At 42.5% G+C, this 23,818-nt stretch overlaps 1 protein-coding gene across 1 annotated transcript in view; it reads right to left on the bottom strand.

Annotated features, from left to right (window-relative positions):
* Positions 1–1,060: 1,060 nt before the first annotated feature.
* Positions 1,061–23,818, bottom strand: part of LOC137641368 (meiosis-specific nuclear structural protein 1-like) — a 47,206-nt gene continuing 24,448 nt past the window's right edge. The window contains exons 4-8 of the mRNA XM_068373858.1: positions 15,955–16,047; positions 15,501–15,641; positions 15,101–15,169; positions 11,971–12,114; positions 1,061–2,260 (exon numbers count right to left, since the gene is read on the bottom strand). Coding sequence (XP_068229959.1) covers positions 2,057–2,260; positions 11,971–12,114; positions 15,101–15,169; positions 15,501–15,641; positions 15,955–16,047 — 651 coding nt within the window. The 3' untranslated portion in view covers positions 1,061–2,056. The remainder of the gene's footprint in view (positions 2,261–11,970; positions 12,115–15,100; positions 15,170–15,500; positions 15,642–15,954; positions 16,048–23,818) is intronic.

A 23,818-nucleotide genomic window follows, 5' to 3' on the forward strand; every position in this document is an offset into this window, starting at 1 on the left:
CATAGAGATATATCAAGCATTTAAAGTACAGTATATTAATTTCAGACTTGCATAATGTATTTCTTTACACCCTGAGAAATTCTGTGCATTGAAGGATAGTCTCTTTCATATAGTACTTGTCTTTAATGTATATTGTTACGTTCAACTATTGTACATGACATAGATTATGCAAATCTGCTCAAAACGTTTATCAAACAATAGCAAAACATTAACAGCAAACATAAAATATGACTATATTTAAGATTTAACATAAGTATTTACAGTATTAATTATTTCAATATTTACCTAAAATTCAGGTTAGCTACCATTCACCTCCCCTCTCAGTGTAATTCTGAATTTTTATACTAAATACTAAGGCTCAGAAGAAAGTGTTTCCGTAAGCCTGCTATTCTGTGTCGTGTCGTTACGATGGGAATAGAGGTTTTTTATTTTGTTTTAATATTACTTTTGACCGGTATTTTCATTTGAATAAAAGAATAGCATATGAATTTCAGATAAGTATTGAAATAGGCTAATTAATCTTGTTTAAAAATTAGTCATTAATCTTTTTTGCTATGTCAGAGTAAAGTTTACCAAGGTAAAACCAAAAGTTATGCATAATGTGATAGTGTAATTACCTCAAAATCAGTGGTTTATTAATCAAGCTAAATTTAAATAGAAAATACACAATTATAGTGCCACAAATTATGCCTAATTATACTTGGTTGAAAAGAAAAAAGGCAATATCTAAAGTTGGTATAGAATCGCATCAATGATAACTTGACAGCACTTGATTGATTAACTATAGTCCATTTCTTTTATCGAGGCAGATTTGCACCAACTCGCAGCGGTGCCCTTTTAGCTCGGAAAAGTTTCCTGATCGCTGATTGGTTAGAATTATCTCGTCCAACCAATCAGCGATCAGGAAACTTTTCCGAGCTAAAAGGGCACCGCTGCAAGTCGGTGCAAATCTGCCTCGATAAAAGAAATGGACTATAGTGACATGACACTTTTCTAAGTGTAAGGGATACAATAGCTACAAATTTAAAGAAAAGACAAATTACCAAAAGTATACAGGATATAATTGCTTTAACAAAGGTAAATTGAGGGACTCAATTAAAAATCTAACAAACCTTGTTATTGGAAATCTTATAAAGAATTAACTAAGCATATTGCAGGTCTAACAGAAACTTATCAAAAAGTATATAGTATGTAAAAATTGCAAATTTTGCCATCTTATTACAAGTATTTTTTATGTAACACTTATTACAAGTATTTTTGATGTAACAACTAAAAATCTAAGATATATATTAAAATTTATGTAAACAGGATGCAACAACCGGGAATATCAGCTAAAACTCAGCAAAATTGTATGAGGTGCAACAATTCTAAATCTAACAAGCTAAAATTATGTAGGAGGCATCAGTTGCAATTTTAATATAAAATCTGAAACGTGATGGGACTTCTTTGGAATAACAGGATGTCATATTACATATTTCTTTCATATTTCATTTAACTATACAGTATTACTGTCATCCTTTTTACTGCTCAGAAGATAATCAGTAGTAGTCTTGTACAGTAGATTGAATATAAGTAATTATTCAAACTTGTCTCAACCAATGAAAATTAATGTAACATACTTAAAGCACAAGGGATAATTCCTACCAAAGTATAAAATTAAACAGAATTTTTTTAAAGAATTGCTTTCTTGTGCTAACCTCTGACAATTGGAGTTTTCATCACCACAGACTGCAAATAATAGTTAATTTTAAGTAGTGATTTTGTTGTAAGACAGTCATCTTATAAATAGACCTCTCTTCTGCCACTTTAGTAAATTGGAATATGGCTTGATTCTACTTGAAATCAATTACTGTGAATCAAGAAAAATTTAGAATGTCATGATGTGAGATGTAAGTTACTGTGGAATGTTTTTATTTTTTACCACTGATTAGTAAATAAGGTTTAACAATTCATTATTTGATTTGATGCTAATAAAACTTCTTATTTTGATTTTTTTGGAGTTAAAACTGTTTCTTAAGAAAATTAAAAATATATGACATACCAATCATGCAGTGTCTTAGCAATTCTTTTTGTTTCTGCTACACGATGTTTTTAGACGTTGTAGCTCATCTTCCAGTGTCACTTTTAATGACAACTTTGTTTCCAGATCTCTTGCCAAGATAGGTTCTAAAATGAGACGAGTTGCAGGTTTTAAGTTTGTCGATTTTTTATGCTGTGATACTACTTGCTTTTCTGATAGCTTCTTTCGCTCCTCCTTTTTCTGTTAAAAAGAAAAACTATTATATGTTTAACCCTTTTACCCCCAAAGGACGTACTGGTACGTTTCACAAAAGCCATCCCTTTACCCCCATGGACGTACCGGTACGTCCTTGCAAAAAAATGCTGTAAATTTTTTTTTTTTTTCATATATTTGATATTTTTTTGAGAAAATTCAGGCATTTTCCAAGAGAATGAGACCAACCTGACCTCTCTATGACAAAAATTAAGGCTGTTAGAGCAATTTTAAAAAAATATACTGCAAAATGTGCTGGGAAAAAAATAATCCCCTGGGGGTTAAGGGTTGGAAATTTCCAAAAAGCCTGGGGGTAAAAGGGTTAACACAGCAAAGATTTATGTTAAATTAGAAACTCCTGTAACCTACCATTTAGTAACCCTGAAACATTGTGCAGAACCTAATTTTAAAGTCATCTTAAATTAAAAGATTGCACTTCCTCAAATCCCTCTTTTATCATCATTATCATCATCATCATCATCATCATCATCATCATCATCTACGCCTATTGAAGCAAATGGCCTCCGTTAGATTGATTTTGCCACTCGTCTCTATGTTGAGTTTTTAAATCAATAATTCTCCATTCATCATCATCTATTTTTCACTTCATAGTCCTTTGCACTTACTGCTGTATGCTCGTGAACAGACAATGAAATTTACATATTTAGGAGGGACTCCATAATAACGCAGGACTCTCTACAAAATTGGCCGATGCACACTAAAAAGCTTTTTCATACTCCACAAATTCCATTAAAATGGATTTCTATATTCTACACATTGCAGTAGAACATGTCTTAAAAGGAAAATTTGGTCAATACAACTACCTTTTCAAAATCCTGTTTGTTCATCACTCACCTTTTCATCAATCTTTCTCTCTAGTCTCTTTGGAATGAGTATACAGTACTACACATTTTCATGACAGTGGACGTAAGTGTGATGCCTCTGTAATTATTGCAATCAGTCAGATTTTTTTTTTTTTTTTGCCATTCTCACAAACACTTCTAACTCCCATTCATCAGGTTTTGCATCTTCATGCCACATTCTACAAAATAATCTTGTAAGTATTCTGGGATTCACTTCCTTTTCAGCCAAAATCATCTCGGCAGTTATTCCATCGTATCCAAGGGCTTTCCATCTCTTATGTTTTTAACAATAGCTTCGACTTCAATTATTACTAAATTTGGTCAGTACAACTACCTTTTCAAAATCCTGCTTGTTCATCACTTAGTTTTTCATCAATCTTTCTCTCTAGTCTCTTTAGAATGAGCATACTACATAATTTGATGACAATGGATGCAAGTGTGATGCCTCTGTAATTATTGCAATCAGTCAGATATTTTTTTTGCCATTTTCACCAACACTCCTAACTCCCATTCAGGATTTGCCTCTTCATGCCATATTTTACAAAATAATCTTGTAAGTATTCTGGGAGTCACTTCCTTTTCAGCCAAAATCATCTCGGCAGTTATTCCATCGTATCCAAGGGCTTTCCATCTCTTGAATTTTTAATAATAGCTTTGACTTTTTTTATTATTATTATTAATATTATTATTATTATTATTATTATTATTATTATTACTAACCAAGCTACAACTTCCGGTAGTTTAGAAACAGGATGCTACAAGCCCAAGGGCTCCAACAGGGAAATTAGCCCAGTTCGGAACGGAAATGGAGGCAGTAAATAAACAGTATATGAGTGATAATAAAGAAATATATGTACTATATAAAATATGTAAAGGTAGCACAGCATATGAGTAATAATGAAGAAAAATACTGGTATACACTGTATATAATATGTTAAGATCTGTAATAATGTTGAAATATATGTTATATAAACTGATATAAGACTTGTGTCAACCTGTTCAATAGAAAAGTATTTGCAACAACATTGAACTTCTAAGGTTCCTGTGAAGGTCCTTGCTCTCATCCATGGGTGCAATGGCATGGAGGAAGCAACCTTGGCCTCTCCTTCGGGAAGAATCTTGATCGTTGATTGGCACTTCATTGCTCTTCAAGGTTCAAGGCCCTCTTTCTTGACCCCATCTTTAACCAAGAATTCACCTTCATCGTGTCTAAAAGCTCTTGTTTATAATGTCTACAGGGTAACTAGCTCGTTACACTTGGATAGATATTCAGGATATTGTAAATTCAAGGGTTTGTGTTAAAATATATATATTTATTTAAAAACAAGATTACTATTCTCTTTTAAAACTCAATTTTTCAATATTAAACTTACCCGGTGATCATATAGCTGTCAGCTCTGCTGCCCGACAGAAAAACCTAAGGACGAAATACGCCAGCGATCGCTATACAGGTGGGGGTGTACATCAACAGCGCCATCTGTCGAGCAGGTACTCAAGTACTCCATGTCAACACAGAACCAATTTTCTCTCTGTCGTGCCACCGGCAAGACCTACGAAATACGCTGTTGTTTTCTGGATTGATTTTCACGTTATTTGGTGAAGTATTCATTTCTGGTTATTAGCTATCGCTGTGCAGAAGTTATCTTCAATACTTCCTTGCATTCTTTTATTGGATTTTGGATTATTTGTTGACGACTTGGATAGATTTTGAATTTCCCCCTTTGACTAATTCAAGATGTCTGACCCTTCTCAAGTCCCCAAGTACAGGAAGTGTAGCGCTAGGGACTGTTCAAGGCGTCTTCCGAAGGCCTCTATCGATCCGCACACCGTTTGTTCCAATTGTAGGGGTAAAGCCTGTCAATTGGAAGATCGATGTGAGGAATGCGTTGGGCTTTCGGAATTTGATTTTCAAGAATTCCTGAAATATGCACGTAGGCTAGAGAAGGATAGGATCAGGAGGAGTTCGTCTCGCTCAATTGATTTTTCCTCTCCCCATGCCCCACAACCTATTCCTTCCCCTGTAGTGGTTGCACCCGACCCCCCTGCTAGCTCTCATCAACCTTCGATGGCAGATATGATGCGTGCCATCCAGGCTCTTGGTGAGAGAGTCGAGTCATTGGCGAATGACCGCAATCAACTCATGGCTGACGTCAGGGAGTTGAAAGGTAAAAGTGCAGTGGGAAGTGAAGTGAGTGTTAGTGCAGTGAAAAGTGTCAGTGTTACGCATGAGGGTGCGTCTGTTCGTGCCTGTCGTCCTCCCAGTCCGGGACCTCTTGCAAGCTCCCAAGCCCAGGGGAGAAGCAATGTCGTACGACCAAAGGGTTCGACAGGCTTTAATCAGCGGACAGACGTTCCCTCCGTGGTTTCGGACGTATCTTGCCTAGATCGTCCCACCCACAAGAAGACGAGTGAGCCCGTTCATTCCTCGTCTGCGGAAGAGGTTTCACGACAGAAACGATGGACCAAGGTCTCACGGCCTCTTAAACGCAAGGTCCCTTCCGAGCAAGTCCAACGGCCCAGGTGTAGCCACTGGGTCAGTTCGGACTCGCTGCAGTCCTCCGACGACTGCACACCTCCTAAGAGAGGCAAAGTGGTACCGCAACAGGCAGTAACTCCGTCTGTTGCCGCACCAGCTGTTGTAGACCCTAAGTGGTCTTTGCTGCAGTCTATGCAGACTCAGTTAGCTGCTGTTATGCAGGAGTTTCGTGCGGAGAAGGTTGACGCTGCACCCGTTAGCCTACAACCTACCACGGTTGTGCGCCCAGCAGACGCTGAGGCTGCCTGCTCCCACACTCCAGCTGTGAGAGCTCCTCCACCCATGCGCAGTCGACCCTGCCAGACGCATGCTGACGTTCACAGACGCACGGAACCCTCCGTTGACGTTCGTGTGCTACCACAACAACAGGAGGGTGGAGTTAAGCTGCCGTGTTTTGACGCGGTGCGTCAGCCTCCGCAACCCACGGTGGTCTCCGCTATCCGTCCACAGTCGGGAGTAGACGCTTTGCGCACCCACTCAGCTATGGTTGTTGCCAGTTCTCAGACTGACCAACAGTGGCATGACGTTGGGTCCAGTGCAGCCACGCATGCACCCGTGCTGCCGGACTCAGCCGTCCAGCTTTTACCTACTCCGTTGCCTCTTCCTCCTCAACATTCAGACGATGGACTCTCTGATGATGACGAAGCTGCACATCTTGACGACCAACACTCGGACATCGACGAACCCAAGACCACGCCTCCCTCCTTAGACTTTAGGAAAGTGCTTGCGCTGTTCAAGGATTTATATCCGGATCAGTTTGTGTCTGCAGCACCACGCTCGCCTCCCTCTGAGTTCGCTTTAGGCATGCAGTCAGCAGCACCTGCCTTTACGAAGCTCGTACTCGCTCGCTCGTCCAAGAGAGCTTTAAGGGTACTGGGAGAGTGGTTGCAGTCCAAAAAGCAACTTGGGAAGACATCCTTCATGTTTCCCCCGGCCAAGCTTGCTTCCAGATCTAGCGTCTGGTATGCCACGGGAGAAGTTCTCGGCTTGGGAGTTCCTGCCTCTACCCAGGGCGACTTCTCAAGTCTGGTAGACTCTCCCCGCAGGCTGGCTATGAGACGCTCCAAGATTTGCTGGACTCCTTCGGATATGGACCATCTTATGAAGGGAGTTTTCCGTGCATTCGAAGTCTTTAACTTCTTGGACTGGTGTTTGGGAGCGTTGAGCAGGAAGACCTCCCCTTCTGATAAGGAAACTTCCATGCTCATTATGTCCTGCATGGACAAAGCCATACGGGATGGTTCTAGTGAGCTTGCGGCTTCTTTCGTGTCCGGGGTCCTCAAGAAGCGGGATCACCTTTGCTCCTTCTTGTCAGCTGGAGTCACCCCATGTCAAAAGTCGGAGCTTATGTTTGCTCCGCTCTCGAAGTGTCTCTTCCCTGAAGAGTTGATCAAGGAGATTGCCGCCTCCTTGATCCAGAAAGACACTCATGACCTGGTGGCGTCATCCGCACGCAAAGCCACCCCTTTGCCCTCCGTGCCTAGACCCAGGATGGACACTCCAGCGTCAAGGTTCATTCCGCCCTTTCGTGGCAGAGCCTCCAGCAGAGGAGGTGCTCGTGCCGGAAGTCAACGTGGGAGCAAGAAGAAGGGTTCCAAGTCCTCTAGAGGCAGAGTCTGACTGCCACCTTCTTCAGACAGCAGTGGGAGCCAGGCTCAAGAACTACTGGCAGGCCTGGGAGAACAGGGGCGCAGACGCACAGTCTGTGAAGTTACTCAGGGAGGGGTACAGGATTCCATTCTTGCGCAAGCCCCCTCTAGCAACAACTCCCTTCGACCTCTCTCCCAGGTACAGAGAGGAGGACAAGAGACTAGCTTTACAGCAAGAGGTGTCTCTCTTACTACAAAAGGGAGCGGTAGTCATAGTCCGGGACCATCAATCCCCGGGCTTCTACAACCGCCTCTTCTTAGTGGCGAAGAAGACAGGAGGGTGGAGACCGGTGCTAGACGTCAGTGCTCTCAATGTCTTTGTCACAAAGCAGACGTTCACCATGGAGACGACAAAGTCGGTTCTAGCATCGGTCAGGAAGGAAGACTGGATGGTCTCGTTAGACCTAAAGGACGCTTACTTTCACGTCCCCATCCACCCAGATTCCCAACCTTTTCTAAGGTTCGTTTTCGGGAAGGTTGTATACCAGTTCCAAGCCCTGTGCTTTGGCCTAAGCACGGCACCTCTAGTTTTTACCAAACTGATGAGGAATATTGCTAAATTCCTGCATTTAGCAAACATCAGAGCCTCCCTCTATTTGGACGACTGGCTTTTAAGAGCTGCGTCAAGTCGTCGCTGTCTGGAGAATCTACAGTGGACTCTGGATCTGACCAAGGAATTGGGTCTCCTGGTCAATATGGAAAAGTCCCAACTCGTCCCATCCCAAACTATAGTATACCTAGGAATGGAGATTCAGAGTCAAGCTTTTCGGGCTTTTCCGTCGGCCCCCAGAATCAGTCAAGCCCAAGAATGCATCCAGTCCATGCTGAAGAAGGACCGATGTTCAGTCAGACAGTGGATGAGTCTGATAGGGACGCTTTCATCACTGGACCAGTTCATCGCGTTAGGGAGACTTCACCTCCGCCCCCTTCAATTTCACTTAGCTGCTCACTGGAGAAAGGACAAGACGCTAGAAGCGGTCTCGGTTCCTATTTCCGAGAAGATGAAGTCTTCACTGACTTGGTGGAAGAACAACATTTTCCTCAGGGAGGGTCTGCCACTGGCTGTTCAGACCCCCGACCACCTTCTCTTCTCGGACGCATCGGACACGGGCTGGGGTGCGACATTGGACGGTCGGGAATGCTCGGGCACGTGGAATGCGGATCAAAGAACGTTGCACATCAACTGCAAGGAGCTACTGGCAGTTCATCTGGCCTTGAGAAGCTTCAAGTCCCTCCTTCTAGGCAAGGTGGTGGAGGTGAACTCCGACAACACCACAGCCTTGGCGTACATCTCCAAGCAAGGAGGGACTCATTCGATGACGTTGTACGAGATCGCAAGGGACCTCCTCACCTGGTCAAGAGATCGAAACGTATCCCTAGTAACGAGGTTCATTCAAGGCGACATGAATGTCATGGCAGACCGCCTCAGCCGGAAGGGTCAAATCATCCCAACAGAGTGGATCCTTCACAAGAATGTTTGCAACAGACTATGGGCCTTATGGGGTAAGCCTACCATAGATCTGTTCGCAACCTCGATGACCAAGAGGCTCCCAATTTATTGCTCACCGATTCCGGACCCAGCAGCAGTTCACATAGATGCCTTTCTTCTGGATTGGTCCCATCTAGACCTTTATGCGTTCCCCCCGTTCAAGATTGTCAACAGAGTACTGCAGAAGTTCGCCTCTCACGAAGGGACAAGGTTGACGTTGGTTGCTCCCCTCTGGCCCGCGAGAGAATGGTTCACCGAGGTACTGCAATGGCTAGTAGACGTTCCCAGAACACTTCCTCTAAGAGTGGACCTTCTGCGTCAGCCGCATGTAAAGAAGGTACACCCAAGCCTCCACGCTCTTCGTCTGACTGCCTTCAGACTATCGAAAGACTCTCGAGAGCTAGAGGCTTTTCGAAGGAGGCAGCCAGAGCGATTGCTAGAGCAAGGAGGACATCCACTCTCAAAGTCTACCAGTCGAAGTGGGAAGTCTTCCGAAGCTGGTGCAAGTCGAAATCAGTATCCTCAACCAGTACCTCTGTAACTCAGATAGCTGACTTCCTTTTATACCTAAGGAAGGAAAGATCCCTTTCAGCTCCCACGATCAAAGGTTACAGAAGCATGTTGGCAGCAGTCTTCCGTCACAGAGGCTTAGATCTTTCCAACAACAAAGATCTACAGGACCTCCTTAAGTCTTTTGAGACCTCGAAGGAGCGTCGGTTGGCCACACCAGGTTGGAACTTAGACGTGGTACTAAGGTTCCTTATGTCAGCAAGGTTCGAACCACTTCAATCAGCCTCTTTTAAAGATCTCACTTTGAAGACTCTTTTCCTCGTCTGCTTAGCAACAGCTAAAAGAGTCAGTGAGATACACGCCTTCAGCAGGAACATTGGATTTACATCTGAAACGGCTACATGTTCCTTACAGCTTGGTTTTTTAGCCAAAAACGAACTTCCTTCTCGTCCTTGGCCCAAATCGTTCGATATTCCAAGCCTTGCTAATTTGGTTGGAAATGAACAAGAAAGAGTACTATGCCCTGTAAGAGCTCTTAAGTACTATTTGAGGCGTACTAAACCATTACGTGGACAGTCAGAAGCTTTATGGTGCACCATTAAGAAACCTTCTTTACCTATGTCGAAGAATGCAGTTTCTTATTATATCAGACTTTTGATTCGAGAAGCTCATTCCCATCTGAATGAGGAGGACCATGCTTTGCTGAAGGTAAGGACACATGAAGTTAGAGCTGTCGCAACTTCAGTGGCCTTCAAACAAAACAGATCTCTGCAGAGTGTAATGGATGCAACCTATTGGAGAAGCAAGTCAGTGTTCGCATCATTTTACCTTAAAGATGTCCAGTCTCTTTACGAGAACTGCTACACCCTGGGACCATTCGTAGCAGCGAGTGCAGTAGTGGGTGAGGGCTCAACCACTACATTCCCCTAATCCCATAACCTTTTTAATCTTTCTCTTGAAATGTTTTTTATTGTTGTTTTTGGGTTGTCCGGAAGGCTAAGAAGCCTTTCGCATCCTGGTTGATTTGGCGGGTGGTCAAATTCTTTCTTGAGAAGCGGCTAGATTAGAGGTTTTGATGAGGTCCTTTAGTATGGGTTGCAACCCTTCATACTTCAGCTCCTATGAGTCGCTCAGCATCCTATGAGGATCGCGAGGCTCAGTAAGGAAGACGTACTTAAAAAGGCAGAGTAATTGTTCAAGTCGACTTCCTTACCAGGTACTTATTAATTTTATGTTTGTTATTTTGAATAACTGCTAAAATGAAATACGAAATACTTAGCTCTTAATGTTAACATATATGCTGGTCTCTACCCACCCCCCTGGGTGTGAATCAGCTATATGATCACCGGGTAAGTTTAATATTGAAAAATGTTATTTTCATTAGTAAAATAAATTTTTGAATATACTTACCCGGTGATCATAAATTAAAGGACCCACCCTCCCTCCCCAATAGAGACCCAGTGGGCCGAGGAGAAAATTGGTTCTGTGTTGACATGGAGTACTTGAGTACCTGCTCGACAGATGGCGCTGTTGATGTACACCCCCACCTGTATAGCGATCGCTGGCGTATTTCGTCCTTAGGTTTTTCTGTCGGGCAGCAGAGCTGACAGCTATATGATCACCGGGTAAGTATATTCAAAAATTTATTTTACTAATGAAAATAACATATTTTACTGGAAGTTCCTTCTTCCTTTTCCCCTTTTATTATAGCTGGTGTAAACCAGATAGAGGAAGGGGAATACATAATAAATTTTCACTACCGGGGTGCTCAGGATCAGCCAGAAGGAAAGAGCTCTTCTGTGTGGTGTTAGGGAATTGCTCTAGTATACAGGATAATGTCTTGTATATTGAAAAAAAATTGTAGTTTACTTACAGTAGCTTATCTCTTATTGTCTAGTGGACTTTTGCTGTACGGTAATGTTAACTTAATCCAAATGGCTGTTTAATTTTTGGGACACATATGTAAGATCACATCTTAACTATTCACATGGTCCATAGGTATTTGAGACAGAATGAAAGTTTCCTGAGAAGTACTGTATGGTATCTTGCGTGTGCATTCCTGGGCTTAGGGGTAAAATTTCTGTTATAGTCTAAATACATGATAAATGAACTATGCTGCAAAACCACATGTTTTAGGGGTCGCCTCGTGGCGTATATCACTCCGCCAGAGGTTACCCCGCATAGAAAATGGGAGTAGGGTAAACTACACAAAATTCTGGTCGGTTGGGAGGAGATCCCAGATACTCCTAAGAAAGTAGTTCGAGGTAAGTACTGTTAGGAAAAATACAAATTACTTAAAATTTGTGATGTTTTAGGCATATCTAAAAATTAAGGATTGGGACTTGTAAATGTGGATAATGTGGGAGGTAAGAGTGGATCACATTTACTTCATAAATTAACCTACCGGTATATGTAATCTTCCTTAGAAGATAACTTTGTAATACATTGAGTGGGATACTTCAATTCTATTTAAAGGTTCCTTATGCTGTATTCCATGTTTTATATATTTTATACCTTTTATATATTTGCCTTCACATATCTTGTGTTTATAAAGTGTACAGTGTATTCTGTATTCGTTTTCAACTTGTATTACATATCTAATTTTCTTACATGGGAATTTTCAATATTTCAGTTACATACTGTCAGCTTACCTGTTGTAACTGCTGTTGAAGCTGAGCTACTAGATCCTCAATTTCTTTGACTTCACTTGCTAACTCTTTTTGTTGCTGTTGCTGTTTGACTATCAGACCTTCTGTTTTCTTTAAGGCTGCCTTTTGCACCAGGATAACACTTTCCTGAAAAGACCAGTGTAACCCTTAATATCAAGAAAGATTAAAATCTATCTTTCATTCCATTTGATTTTCTATGAACAAAGTACTACTATACAGTTTCTCATCCTTAGCTGCGAATTTCCCATTCCCAGGTTCATTTAACTCTTTTCAATCAAATTGGGAAAACATTGTTGAAAATTATCATTAGTAGTTCCCCTATCCATGGGGCCAACCTCTGGAGAATAATTTTATAAGTAGGAAAAATATTTGAGTGAAAGGTTACCACCCATTTTCCTGCACTCAAAGGAAACTTCCCCACCTCCACACATTTCAGGGTTAAAAAAGAGAAATGATTCTCTATATTATTCTGGTTTGTAAATGAAAAGAATGGTAAATTTACCTTTATCTAATGTTGTGTTCGTCATATGTTTAGTTTTCATTTAGAGAAAATTTATGTTGTGTTCGTCATATGTTTAGTTTTCATTTAGAGAAAATTTAAAATTATCTGAGATTTTATCATTTCAATTAGTCTTAGCCAACATTCAGTGCTGTAATCTTTGAAACTGCTGCTATTGTTTAGAAATACAAAAATGAGAAAATTAGTAGTAAATTTGTATGGCTAACCACCCCATCTACAGTATATATGAGAAATTACTGCTGTACTGCATACATGGCCACTGGTTACTGCCATGTTAGAAAATTTACTTCTTGTTTTGTCAAGCTAAGAGTTGTCCCATACGGGTGTGGTTTTCGCGTAGGTACTGTAGAGGAATTTCCGTGCCTTTTAAGAGGCTCTTGATGATAGTGTGGTTTTAATTAATTTTTAGAATAATATTCAAGGTATGTCTTCTAAAATAAGACTTTGTAGTCTTTAATTAGCCTCAGTAGTACAGTACCTTGGGTTATGAGTATCTTTGAATACAGTACGAGTAAATCAGGATATGAGCATACAAAATTACATTGGTGTGCAAGCAAAAATTTTGCGCTGTATTGGCATTTTTTGTTGACATGTACTAACAAGGCTAGCACAAAATCAGCCATGCAGTGCCCATACATCACCCACTCAGTATTCATGCCGTGCTCACATGAGTTTTACCCCATTTTCATGTCATTTTAATGAAGAGGCAAAAACTGTCATTTCTAGATAGATTCATTGTCAAATATGAACCTAAGAGTGTAAAAAAATGAGTGATGAAGCAGACAAAAAGCATAAATGAAGTGATTCAGTTAGTGACAATGAAAGCCCTTCAAGGGTTGTGGTGGCTGATGTGGTAATGTCTCTGACTGGTGAACGCCAGACTGAGGTTTGAGTCCCACTCAAACTCGTTAGATCCTTTAGTCGTTGCAACCTCACCATCCTTGTGAGCTAAGAATGGGGTGTTTGGAGGAGCCTGTAGGTTTGTATGTTGATTCATCAGCAGCCATTGCCTGGCCCTCCTTGGTCCTAGCTTGGGTGGAGAGGGGGCTTGGGTACTCATCATGTGTATACTGTATGGTCAGTCTCTAGGTCATTGTCCTGCTTGATAGGGCAATGTCACTGTCTCTTGCCTTGGTCATTCATTAGCGGCCTTTAAACCTTAAAGAGAACTCCCAATATTTTACCAGAACTGCTCATGGATGGAGATTCTCCTTCCAAGCATAAGCACCTTCCTCCTCCTCCTCTCTCGTCTCCCTCATGTCAGCCATGACTCCTCAAAGGTAAAGTGCGAGTTAATTTATCAATTATAGGATAGTATTTCTATTTTTCTATGTGAATTGTTAATCTTTATTTGTTTCTGATGTTAGGGGTTATAAATAGTTCAATAATGACTATTACAAAACCTTTAAAAATGAATGTATATGTATCTTTATGAACTCGTGGAATACATCAAATGAATTTCCTTTATTTCTTATGAAATATTTTATTTTTAGAATACAAGCATTTTAGGTTGCGAGCTCGCTCCCAAAACAAGGTACCACTGTAATTACAAATCCAAGTTGGAGTTGCATGATATATGCTTCAACTATTGTGGCAAAGAATGTATAGCTCAAGGTAGAGTTGGTAAGTGAATGGATATTCCAGTTCAAATTGTATTAGAGTTTACAAATATACAATCTGATGGAAGCAAGAAAAAAGTGAATGCGTTATACTTAATGCTTCCCATTAACAGATGGTAGCCTTTCTAGAAACTCTATTTCAGTCAGTCTTACCACTTGCTCTTTTATCATAAATAATTTATGTTTTAATGTTAATGATATGACTCCTGTTCATTCTAGGGCTTCCATTCCCCCCCCCTACCCATCTCAAATGTCCCTCCCTTGTCCTTCTCATCTATATAATTTCTAGGCTCTTCACATTTATAGTTTGAACTTTGACTTGTAGCGTAAGCTGATAGCTTCACTGTTTAATAATTAGCAATGCTCCTTAATTTTAGCTGAGAATGCCCCCCTCAAGTCAGCAATAAAATTAATTCTGTTGTGTATTTTCATTCTTATATCATTGATTTGTTATACCATTAATGTATATTTATGTTCTATAGCCTATTTGTTTATTACAGTATTACTCTTTTATCATTTACAGTGCTTAGATATGTAAACAATAGCCCAATGTTTTGGCACTCTTAAATGCATTTAAAAACTTTCATGAATATCCCCTTCTGAAATATGGGTTCTCCTAAAATGAAGTAAGTCTTTTTATGCCATCAGATATAGTAATTTTAGTTTAAAAGAATGCACACACACTCTCTCTCTGCACAAATATAGCCACATTTTAAAAAATTCTCCAAGTCACATTGGCTACAGCCCACTGCAATATATCTTAGTAAGTACAGTACTGTACTGTACTTACTGTATCTTGTTTCTCATTGGGTCTTTCATTAATTTTACAATGATGCCTTTGTTGGTTTGAATAGAATATTTTGTATCAGCTTATAATATACCATTTATTTGCCAAGCTAGGCTACTTTCAAGTGCGTGCATTGTAAAATTAAAGTGTTAAGATAAGTACTATGATAGTACTGTACAAGCTTACCTGTATCCCTGTCTCCTCTGTGAAGGATTCAGTTTCCACAACTAGTCGTAACATTTCTGCAATGCTAACCTGTTACAGAAAAATTTTTCGATGAATTGTGTGCCTTGATTTTATTTAGTAGAGAAATATATGTAAAAAGATAGATAGATTGAGTTGGAAAATTATTTCTTAAAATAGAATTGTAATATTTCAACAGGGTACATTTCAATTTTAGACTACTTTCATTTGATGAGTTGCCTTATGAATACATTTTTATAGTACAAGAGATATACTCAAATATGGAATATGATTACATTTTTCTAGTACAAGAGATATACTCAAATGTGGAATATAATCATTTAGGAAATGAATAAAATTAATCATTTTAACTGTTCTGTATATAGATTACAGTATGTCAAACCTGGTCATCATTAGTATCCTGTTTCCTTTGTAGATCCTCCTCTAGTTGTTGTTTTTTTATAGCCAAACCAAAGTATGCTTCCCTTGCTTGTTGCAGCTGCTCCTGAACTTGAAGCTGCCTTTGTAGCAGATTTTCAACTATCTTTGTCATTGCAGTTTCAGAAGTTAAAATTATTCATTAGTATCAGTAGTTTTGGTTAATGATTATTTTATTTAGTTTACTTTAACTACTGCACATAAAATATGGACTACTCAATGTATGTGACATAAAGACATTTCTAAGTGTTTTATGAAAAATGCTGTATATAGTACCATGGAAAGCTTACCCCAAATATTTTTGTATACTGTAAGAAGCATGGGTGATAACAGTTGTTTAATGTGCTACCTGGACTTATACTACTGTCTTGTATTACATTGTTTCTGTGGTTTGAAAACTACACCGAGCTAGCACCTACTTCTTTGTTATTCTTCTCTCGGGGTAATGGTGAGAAACTTCTTTTCACAAGATTTCTTTGCTGTTGAATCAGCCTTTCGAATGCCTGGAATGCCTGTAGTATATTATGGTGTTAGAAAAATTATTCTGAATCCCATGGTAAGTTGTATATCATAAAATGATGAGTTTATAATACTGTAGTAAGTATTTTTATGAGCTCATCAGAAACTGAGCATTGCATATATAAAATGTAAGTTGTTCTGACACTAATACAAACCCTCGCTATTTATAGTACTATACGGATTATCTTTCGGCGAAGCTGGGAAGAAAAGTCATAAGACTTTTAAGCAAGGTGCAACTACTCTGCCGCTAGCTAGCCGGGAAGGGGGGGGGGGGTTAGGTGGGGTAGCTGCCCACCATGCTCACACACACCTGTGATGTTTTGTCACTTTTTTCTTTTGACTTGAAGAGGGTAGACGTTCGTCTCTCTCTTCTCCCAACTGTTTTGCGGGCCTTTAACTTTACTTATGTTTTTCTTCTTGTGTTTCTATATGTGTTTAAACATTCTTGTAATGTTTTTATATGTTTATAAACATTCTCTTTTTCATTACACTGAAAATGTTGCTGTTTTTAGTGTCAGTGTAGCGCGCCGTTCTCAAGGGCGGGGAACCCTTCTCTTAAGGCCTCTTCCCTTTTGACTCCAGACAACCCGTAGGCTGGTTGCCACCCCCGCTTCTCCGAGTGCAACAACCTAGCCTCCGCCTTAGGGGAGTAGTTTTGTGTGAATAGTCCTCTGTTTGGAAATTTGACGTCACTTGCTCCCTGCATGTTCATTGAAGGGAAGACCGCTTACAGCCTACCCAGAGCTGGACTTCGGTCTCGTTCCTCTTGCTGATGTGCTCTCCCTCATTACGTGGGAAGCAGCAGATCCTGTGCCTCTCAGGGAACACCTTTTCCTCCTGCGGGTTAGGCTGTTCTTCCAAGTAATTCTTTTTCAGTTAACCAAATTTAATTTTAAATTAAGATGAAATTGTTAATCTAACTTTTCTACATCACTTTTGATGCCGCTCTCCTACGTTCAGCGATGATGCTGATGATGGGAGTGCCTAGTTTTTAGTTTGTTCCCGCGCCTCTCGGTGGCAACTTTTCCTGGCCGCAGGTTAGGTTGTCCTGCCTGGGTGGAGTTTCATTCTCTCTTTTTTTTTGTCTTTTTGGTTTTTCCTCAGTGCTAGAAGCCAATGTAAGGAATGCGAAGTTGAATGATCCTGCCAGTCTCCATCTTCTTCGCCTGTGCCTGTGGTAGCTCTGGACTATCTTAGCAGTGGCTGTTTAGAACTCCTCGGAGTTCTTCGGGGGAACCCAGAAACAAGCTTCGGCTTCGTTTCTCAGGCAACATTCTATGTTGACCTTCAATTTGAGCTAGAGCTCGTTATGGGGAATCAGAGTGCTGCCTGAAAGATCGCCTCCAGGCGTTGGAATTTTTCCCGTCCAAGTGAAAGTCCCTCCACCAGTCATTGTTCGGCAATCTTCCTGCTTGCGGGGAGAATTGCTGATAGTGGCAGCAGATGTTGGTCGCTTTTTCCAGTCCGCGAGAGAGACCTCCTTCACCTGTTCAGTCTCTCCTTCGGGGGATTCCTCCGGCGGGAATCGGATTCGTCCATTCCTGTCCATCATGGTGATGTCATTGTTCGGGTAACCCATTCGTAGGGAACCCAGAGAACAAGCTTGAGCTTTGTTCTCTGGCAACACTCTATGTCAACCTTCAGTTTGAGCTAGAGCTCGTTGAGGGTAGGCAGAGAGTGCTGCCTGGAGCTTTGCCTCCAGGTGTTGGAATTTTCCCTTCCGAGGGAAAGTCCCTCCACCAGCTGTTATTCAGCAATCTTACTACCTGCAGGGAGAATTGCCGACAGTAGCAGCAAATGTTGGTCGTCAGTTCCCTTACGCAGGGGAGACTTCCTTCATCTGTTTGGTCTCCCCTTCAGGGGACTCTTCCAGCGGGAATTGGATTTGTCCATTCCTCGCTCTTCCTCTTCGGGAGCAGACCTCGCCCAGCACTCATCTCATCTCGTCTCGTCTCTCCAGCAAGATTCGTCACACCCAGCTGACTCACCATGCCCACAGACTCGCCTTGCCCAGCCCTGCTGCAGCTGCACCGTCAGATCACGATTGCCTACGATCATCCTTCAGCTAGTGACCACTGACATTCACCGTTTGCCAGCTCGTGATTGTCACTCACCGTTTGCCAGCTCGTGATTGTCACTCACCGTTTGCCAGCTCGTGATTGTCACTCACCGTTTGCCAGCTCGTTATCGTCACTCACCGTTTGCCAGCTTGTGATCGACACTCACCGTTTGCCAGCTCGTGATCGTCACTCGCTGTTTGCCAGCTGGTGATCGTCACTCACCGTTTGCCAGCTCGTGATCGTCACTCACCGTTTGCCAGCTTGTGATCGTCACTCACCGTTTGCTATCTGGCCGCTCACCAGCCCGCCAGCTTGCCATTCGCCAGCTCTCCGTTCGCCAGCTCGCCGTTCGCCAGCTTGTGATCATCACTTGCCAGTGTGTTCACCAGGTCCCTGTTCACCAGCCTGTGATCATCACTTGCCAGTGTCATTCGCCAGCTTTCGATCATCACTCACCAGCTCGCGGGTCGTCAACTCGCCGATATTAATTACAAGCTCTCCGATTTGCCAGCTCGCCGATTCACCAGTTCGTCAAACTGCCAGCTTGCCAATTCACCAACTAGGCTCTCGCCAATCGCCAGTTCGCCGCTCGTCAGCGCCACTCGCCGTTTCCCAGTTTGCTGATCCCCGATTCCCCAGTTCACTGATTCGCCAGCTCGTCGATCGCCAGCTCACTGATCATCAGCTTGCCGTTCGCCAACTTGCCAATTACCAGCTCACCGATCACCAGCTCACAAGCTCGCTGACCGCAAGTTCAATGCTTGTCAGCGCTGATCGCCAGTTCACCTCTTGTCAGTGCTGCTTGCTGATTGCCGATTTGCCAGCTTGCTGATCACCAGTTCGCCGCTTGCCAGCTCGTCGATTTTTTAGCTCGCTGTTCGTTACTGCACCAATTCGCCACCTCACTGTTTCGCCAGATTGTGATCGAAACTTGCCAGCTTAAGCTCGTCACCAGTCAGCTGTCTTCTAGGTTGCTGTTTGTACTAGCAACCGATTCCATCACTTGGCAGTTTTCCTATAGCTACTTTTCCTTCCGAGGTAAAATTGCTCTCTGTGACAATCTGTTCTGGCTGAACCCCCATGATGGTGTTTAGCACACATTCCCTTTGTAGAACCTAATCCAGCACTCTCCACCTACAGCTAGAGTAAACCACAAGTGTTAACCTTAGCGCTTAATACCTCACGCGCCTCTTGGAGCTAGCTGTTTTCACACAGGCTGGGCTTTTCGGTTCCTGATGTGTCCATCTTCTCCGAGCTTCAAAGAGCCCGAGTGCATATTTTGCAGGCTTCTTCATCGAGTCTCCAGTCCTCGGCACATTCATCCCTCATGAAAGGTCTTTTTCTTCGCTCCACTACTAGTACTTCTTTTCTACTACAGAGCCTGTGGGCTATGTGCCTCAAGGACGAGGTTGCCACTTCCGCCCACTACCTCTTTCCTTGCAAGCCAAAATCTTCATAGCTAAGACCTGCGCTAGTTGCACAGGCACCCACAACTTTCATGGCCTCCTGGCAAGTAGAACACTGTTCTACACAGCGGTTGCCACAACAAAGACTTCCGACCACTCACCTCTGCCACCATCCGGTGGGTCAGAGCGAAGCTTGGGAGCCTAATCCTTTAAGGTTACTGGATTCTCTTCTCTCCACAAGTTTGAGAGTTCGTCCAATCTCGGAGGTGGTTCTGAGGGCCAATTCCTTGGATTGGTTCCCTGGGTCTTCTTACCTGCTTTTGGGGACATAACCCCATAGGGTAATTTCCTCTTTCATTCCCTCGGTTCTAAGGGATTGAATCCAGTGCAGGCTCACGCTACAGCAATAGCAACTTAGTTGTTAGTATTCTTCCAGCCAGCGAAGTTATGCAACATGGGGTTCGGTCAGCCCCTAGATGGGTTCCCTGTCTCCGTCAGCCTATGCCCCCTTGGATCTTTGTACAAGCATCTTCAGCCTCCATCTGCAGAATCCTTCTCTGGAGAGGCTTATACAACCAACCCTTAGCTTGACTCAGTTTTGTTCATTAACCCTCAGACAATGACGCTCTTCTGCAGCTGGAGTTTTCCCGTCGTCCGGTGTCCTTTTCTAGAGATAACTTCCTTTCTTGTCCTCAAGTGAGATTTTTTCCAGTAGTGGGTAATCACCTCTTACGAGCTTGGAGTAATCATTCTCTTTTAGCCATGAACAGAGAATCCGCAGCCCAGCTACAAACGATACACTTCTGTCTCTTCCACCTACCAGTTGAGGTGTTAGGGTGGTTCTCTTTAATCTTCACGATCCATACATCCAGTCGGACAGGACGTCATTCTTCATTAAGATACAGTATCTCCAAACTTCTACAGTCAGTTCTTCCTATAGAAGTCTCCAGTTGTGTCCTCTCCTCTGGGAACAAGTTTAATAATCAAACTCTGTCCAGCGAGGAGAGGCTTACAGTCAAACATGCAGTTAGTCCAGGACTTCCTGTGCACGTTCGACCACTAGGACTCGTACTCCTAGTTTTCCTGGACATCTGTCACCAAGGAAGATTTCTTCATTCATAGAGGCTTTCCATGTCCAGGTACGGTGCTTCGGTTTTGATAGTTCCTCAGGTTTTCATGAGGGTTTTACCCTATTGTCAACCAGGTCTTACAGGATCTACCTTATTCCCCAAAGACTTCGGACAACTGGCTGATCATAACAGTCTCGATGGCTTGCCGAGAGATATCCCTACTTCCTTATCAGAGGTGGGTATCCTTAGACATGTTCATCGTCATCAGCCTGCTGAAGTTTTTCCGCAGAACAACAGGGTTTAAGGAGATGATAGCGAAAGTGCTTCCTTCATTAGGACAAACTTTCTATAGCAGTGGTCACACCTCATAAGTCACCATTTCACTCTTGTTCGTTAAGCTCCGCATCGGTCTACGTCAAAGCCAACCTCTTCAAGAGCGCTCGACCAGATCCCAGGCTGGGATATGAGGGATCTTCCTTTTCTCTGGTTCCCTACGAGACCCGGGCAGGAGACAGGCTTGAGAAAAAAGGTTGACAGATGAGAATCTCATACGAGGAGTCGACCTCCTCGTTTCTCTTCCCCGGAATTTGACTCTCCCTTCAGATGCATCAAAGAAAAGGGAGAGGATCGCATGCTGTACCACTCGTCCTAAGGGTTCTGGTTAGAGCCTGAATGGTACCGTCATTTAAATATCTTTGAGATGCAATCTTCTTGCCGACAGGGCAACAGACGTTGGTCTCTTTCTGTCTTTCTTTTTTTTCCTGTCCTTGGGAAAGACTTCCACCACCAGTGGGTCTCCCCATCGGGAGATTCGTCTGGGGAATTGGATTCGTCCATTCCCAGCCATCACCCTTCAGATAAGCCCGCATCTTCGACAGTCTTGTCTCGTTAGAAGACTCATCTTTCCAGCAAGACTCGTCTTTCTCACCAGACTCGTCACACCCAGCTGATGTATCTGCAACTCCAGAGGGAGATCCGAGAGAACTCTCTCCATAACACGATCTACTCTTACAGCCACATGCGAACATCTTTCACAAAGCCGTAACTTCGCTGCAACTTCACGCTTGGAGACTATCCAGCTCCTATCTCAGAGTCCTCTTTCCACAACAGGTTGTGAAGAGAATGCTAGGACACCCACAAAAATTTTTGGCTCTGGTCTTTCAGGCCAAGTGAACTGTTTTCAATGGTTAGGGTCGTGGGAGGGTTATCTCTCCCCTCGAGGCCACTATTTCAGTAATAGCAAAATTCCTCGTTTACCTTCGAGATGAAAGCTGCTCTCGGTCTCGGCGATGGAAGACCTCCGCTCTCCCTTGAGCCTCGCCTTCAGACCGAAAGGAATTATCCTTTCCTCTACATTAGCATTGCCTCTTTTCATGTGGAGCTTTGTGCCTACCTCCCCTCAGTCGGAAGGAAAACCTCCTCCATGGGGCATAATTTGTTTTCTTCGATCCCCGAGGGTGCCCCCTACGACCTAATACTCCAAGCAGCAGATCTTCACCTGACCTCCAGGATAGGTCTCCCTCTCGTGTTGGCCTCAACCAAGAGACTCGGCGTCCCCCAGGGGCAGCTTTCAATGTCTCTTACTTATGGTGATGGACCAGGTAATATTCTACTTCGTTCCTGGCTTAGACCCCAGATTCAAGTTCTTCGGATTGGGAGTCCTTTGTAGCATGGCCTATGATCCAGATCCATGGTTGATCCATGGTTACTATGCCAGGGAAGAACTTGAGGTACTACCTCAAGGAAACTACAAGAGCTCGCCCCGAGTGTCAGCACTCTTTGTCAGCCCGGGGAAAATCAAGAGAAGAATCGCCAAGAATACTTTCACAGCTTGGATTCGCAAGATCATGGACCGAGTATTGAATCCGGATCCTTCTCCTAGAGGAGACCTAGAAATCATAACATTAGGAGCAGGAGTACACCCCTAGCATTTACTGAAACTACTCTGTGATGCAGGCTTTGTTACGGGTGAAAGCGTCAAATAACCATCACCATCCACTTCCTGCAAGATGTGACCTACAGGAACATGGAGACGCTATCCATTGTCCCTGTGGTGGCTACACAACAAATGGTTTATAAAACCTCAAGCTCCTTGATGGACAAGTTGCAGATGGAGGGCAGTCTAACCATGGTTAAGTCTGGGATGAATGACAAAGAAAGATTGGCTCTTTCTTTCTTTCATCTTCACCCTGCGGAATAACAGCACCTACAATACTCTGCAAAGCTGGCCTACACTGTCTGCAAATAGAACCATTTCCCTGGTGTAACCTGGTATAGAGAGATATACTTGTTACTTCTCCATACCCCGTGGCGAGGTGGGATTGGGTAACATCGATGGTTGAGTCTAAGATTCCTACGTTTCTAAGTTATCTTACTTAGCCTAGTCACACTGCTAGTATCACACATTCACACAGATTGCTGAGGCCACTAATCGTGCATTGCACGAATTGTTTAAAGAAGTGTCAGGGTTTCTCCCTTTTACATGCAGAGCACATACGGGAAACCCCGGGTCAAAGAATAGCCAGTTAGTTTGGACTTCCATCCTCCTAAGGAAGGAGTCAATCCCAAAAAATAGCAAGGGTTTGTATTAGTGTCGGAACAAATGACAGATTTGGAAGTCATTTGTATTTTTCCTAACGATAAAAACCTGTAGCCATTTATACAAATTGGCCTGCCATCACCTGTCCCCCAAGAAGTCCTGCCTGCAATAAAAAAGTGACAAAACATCACAGGTGTGTATGTGAGTGGAGTGGCTGGCTAACCCGGCTAGCCCACTTACAACCCTGCTAACTAGCAGTTGGGTAGTTTCACCTCGCTTAAGTCTTATGGCTGGTCTTCCAGCTTTGCCGAATGATAATCCCTATAAATAGCTTTAGGTTTGTATCATTAGGAATAATACAAATTAATCCCAAATTTGTCTTTTTTCTAACTCCAAAATTAAAACTTCATACTTTGTTCCTTTTTTTTTACAGGTAAATGCATGTGGTAATATAGTAAGTCAGATGAGTTAATATTTAAGATGTGAAGATAGCCAAGTTTGATGAGATAAAAGGAACATATGTATAGAAAGTAAAAGAAAAAGTTGAGCATGTGGTACTCATGAATTTTTTTTTAAAACTAATGAAAAAGTCTCGTGAAAATTATAAGTGAACCCTCGCAACTTCGCGGTTCAACCATCGCGGATTCACCACTTCGCGGATTTTTTTCATAACCCATATATATATACAT

Source organism: Palaemon carinicauda, chromosome 1 (assembly GCF_036898095.1).
Source record: "Palaemon carinicauda isolate YSFRI2023 chromosome 1, ASM3689809v2, whole genome shotgun sequence".
NCBI lineage: Eukaryota > Metazoa > Arthropoda > Malacostraca > Decapoda > Palaemonidae > Palaemon > Palaemon carinicauda.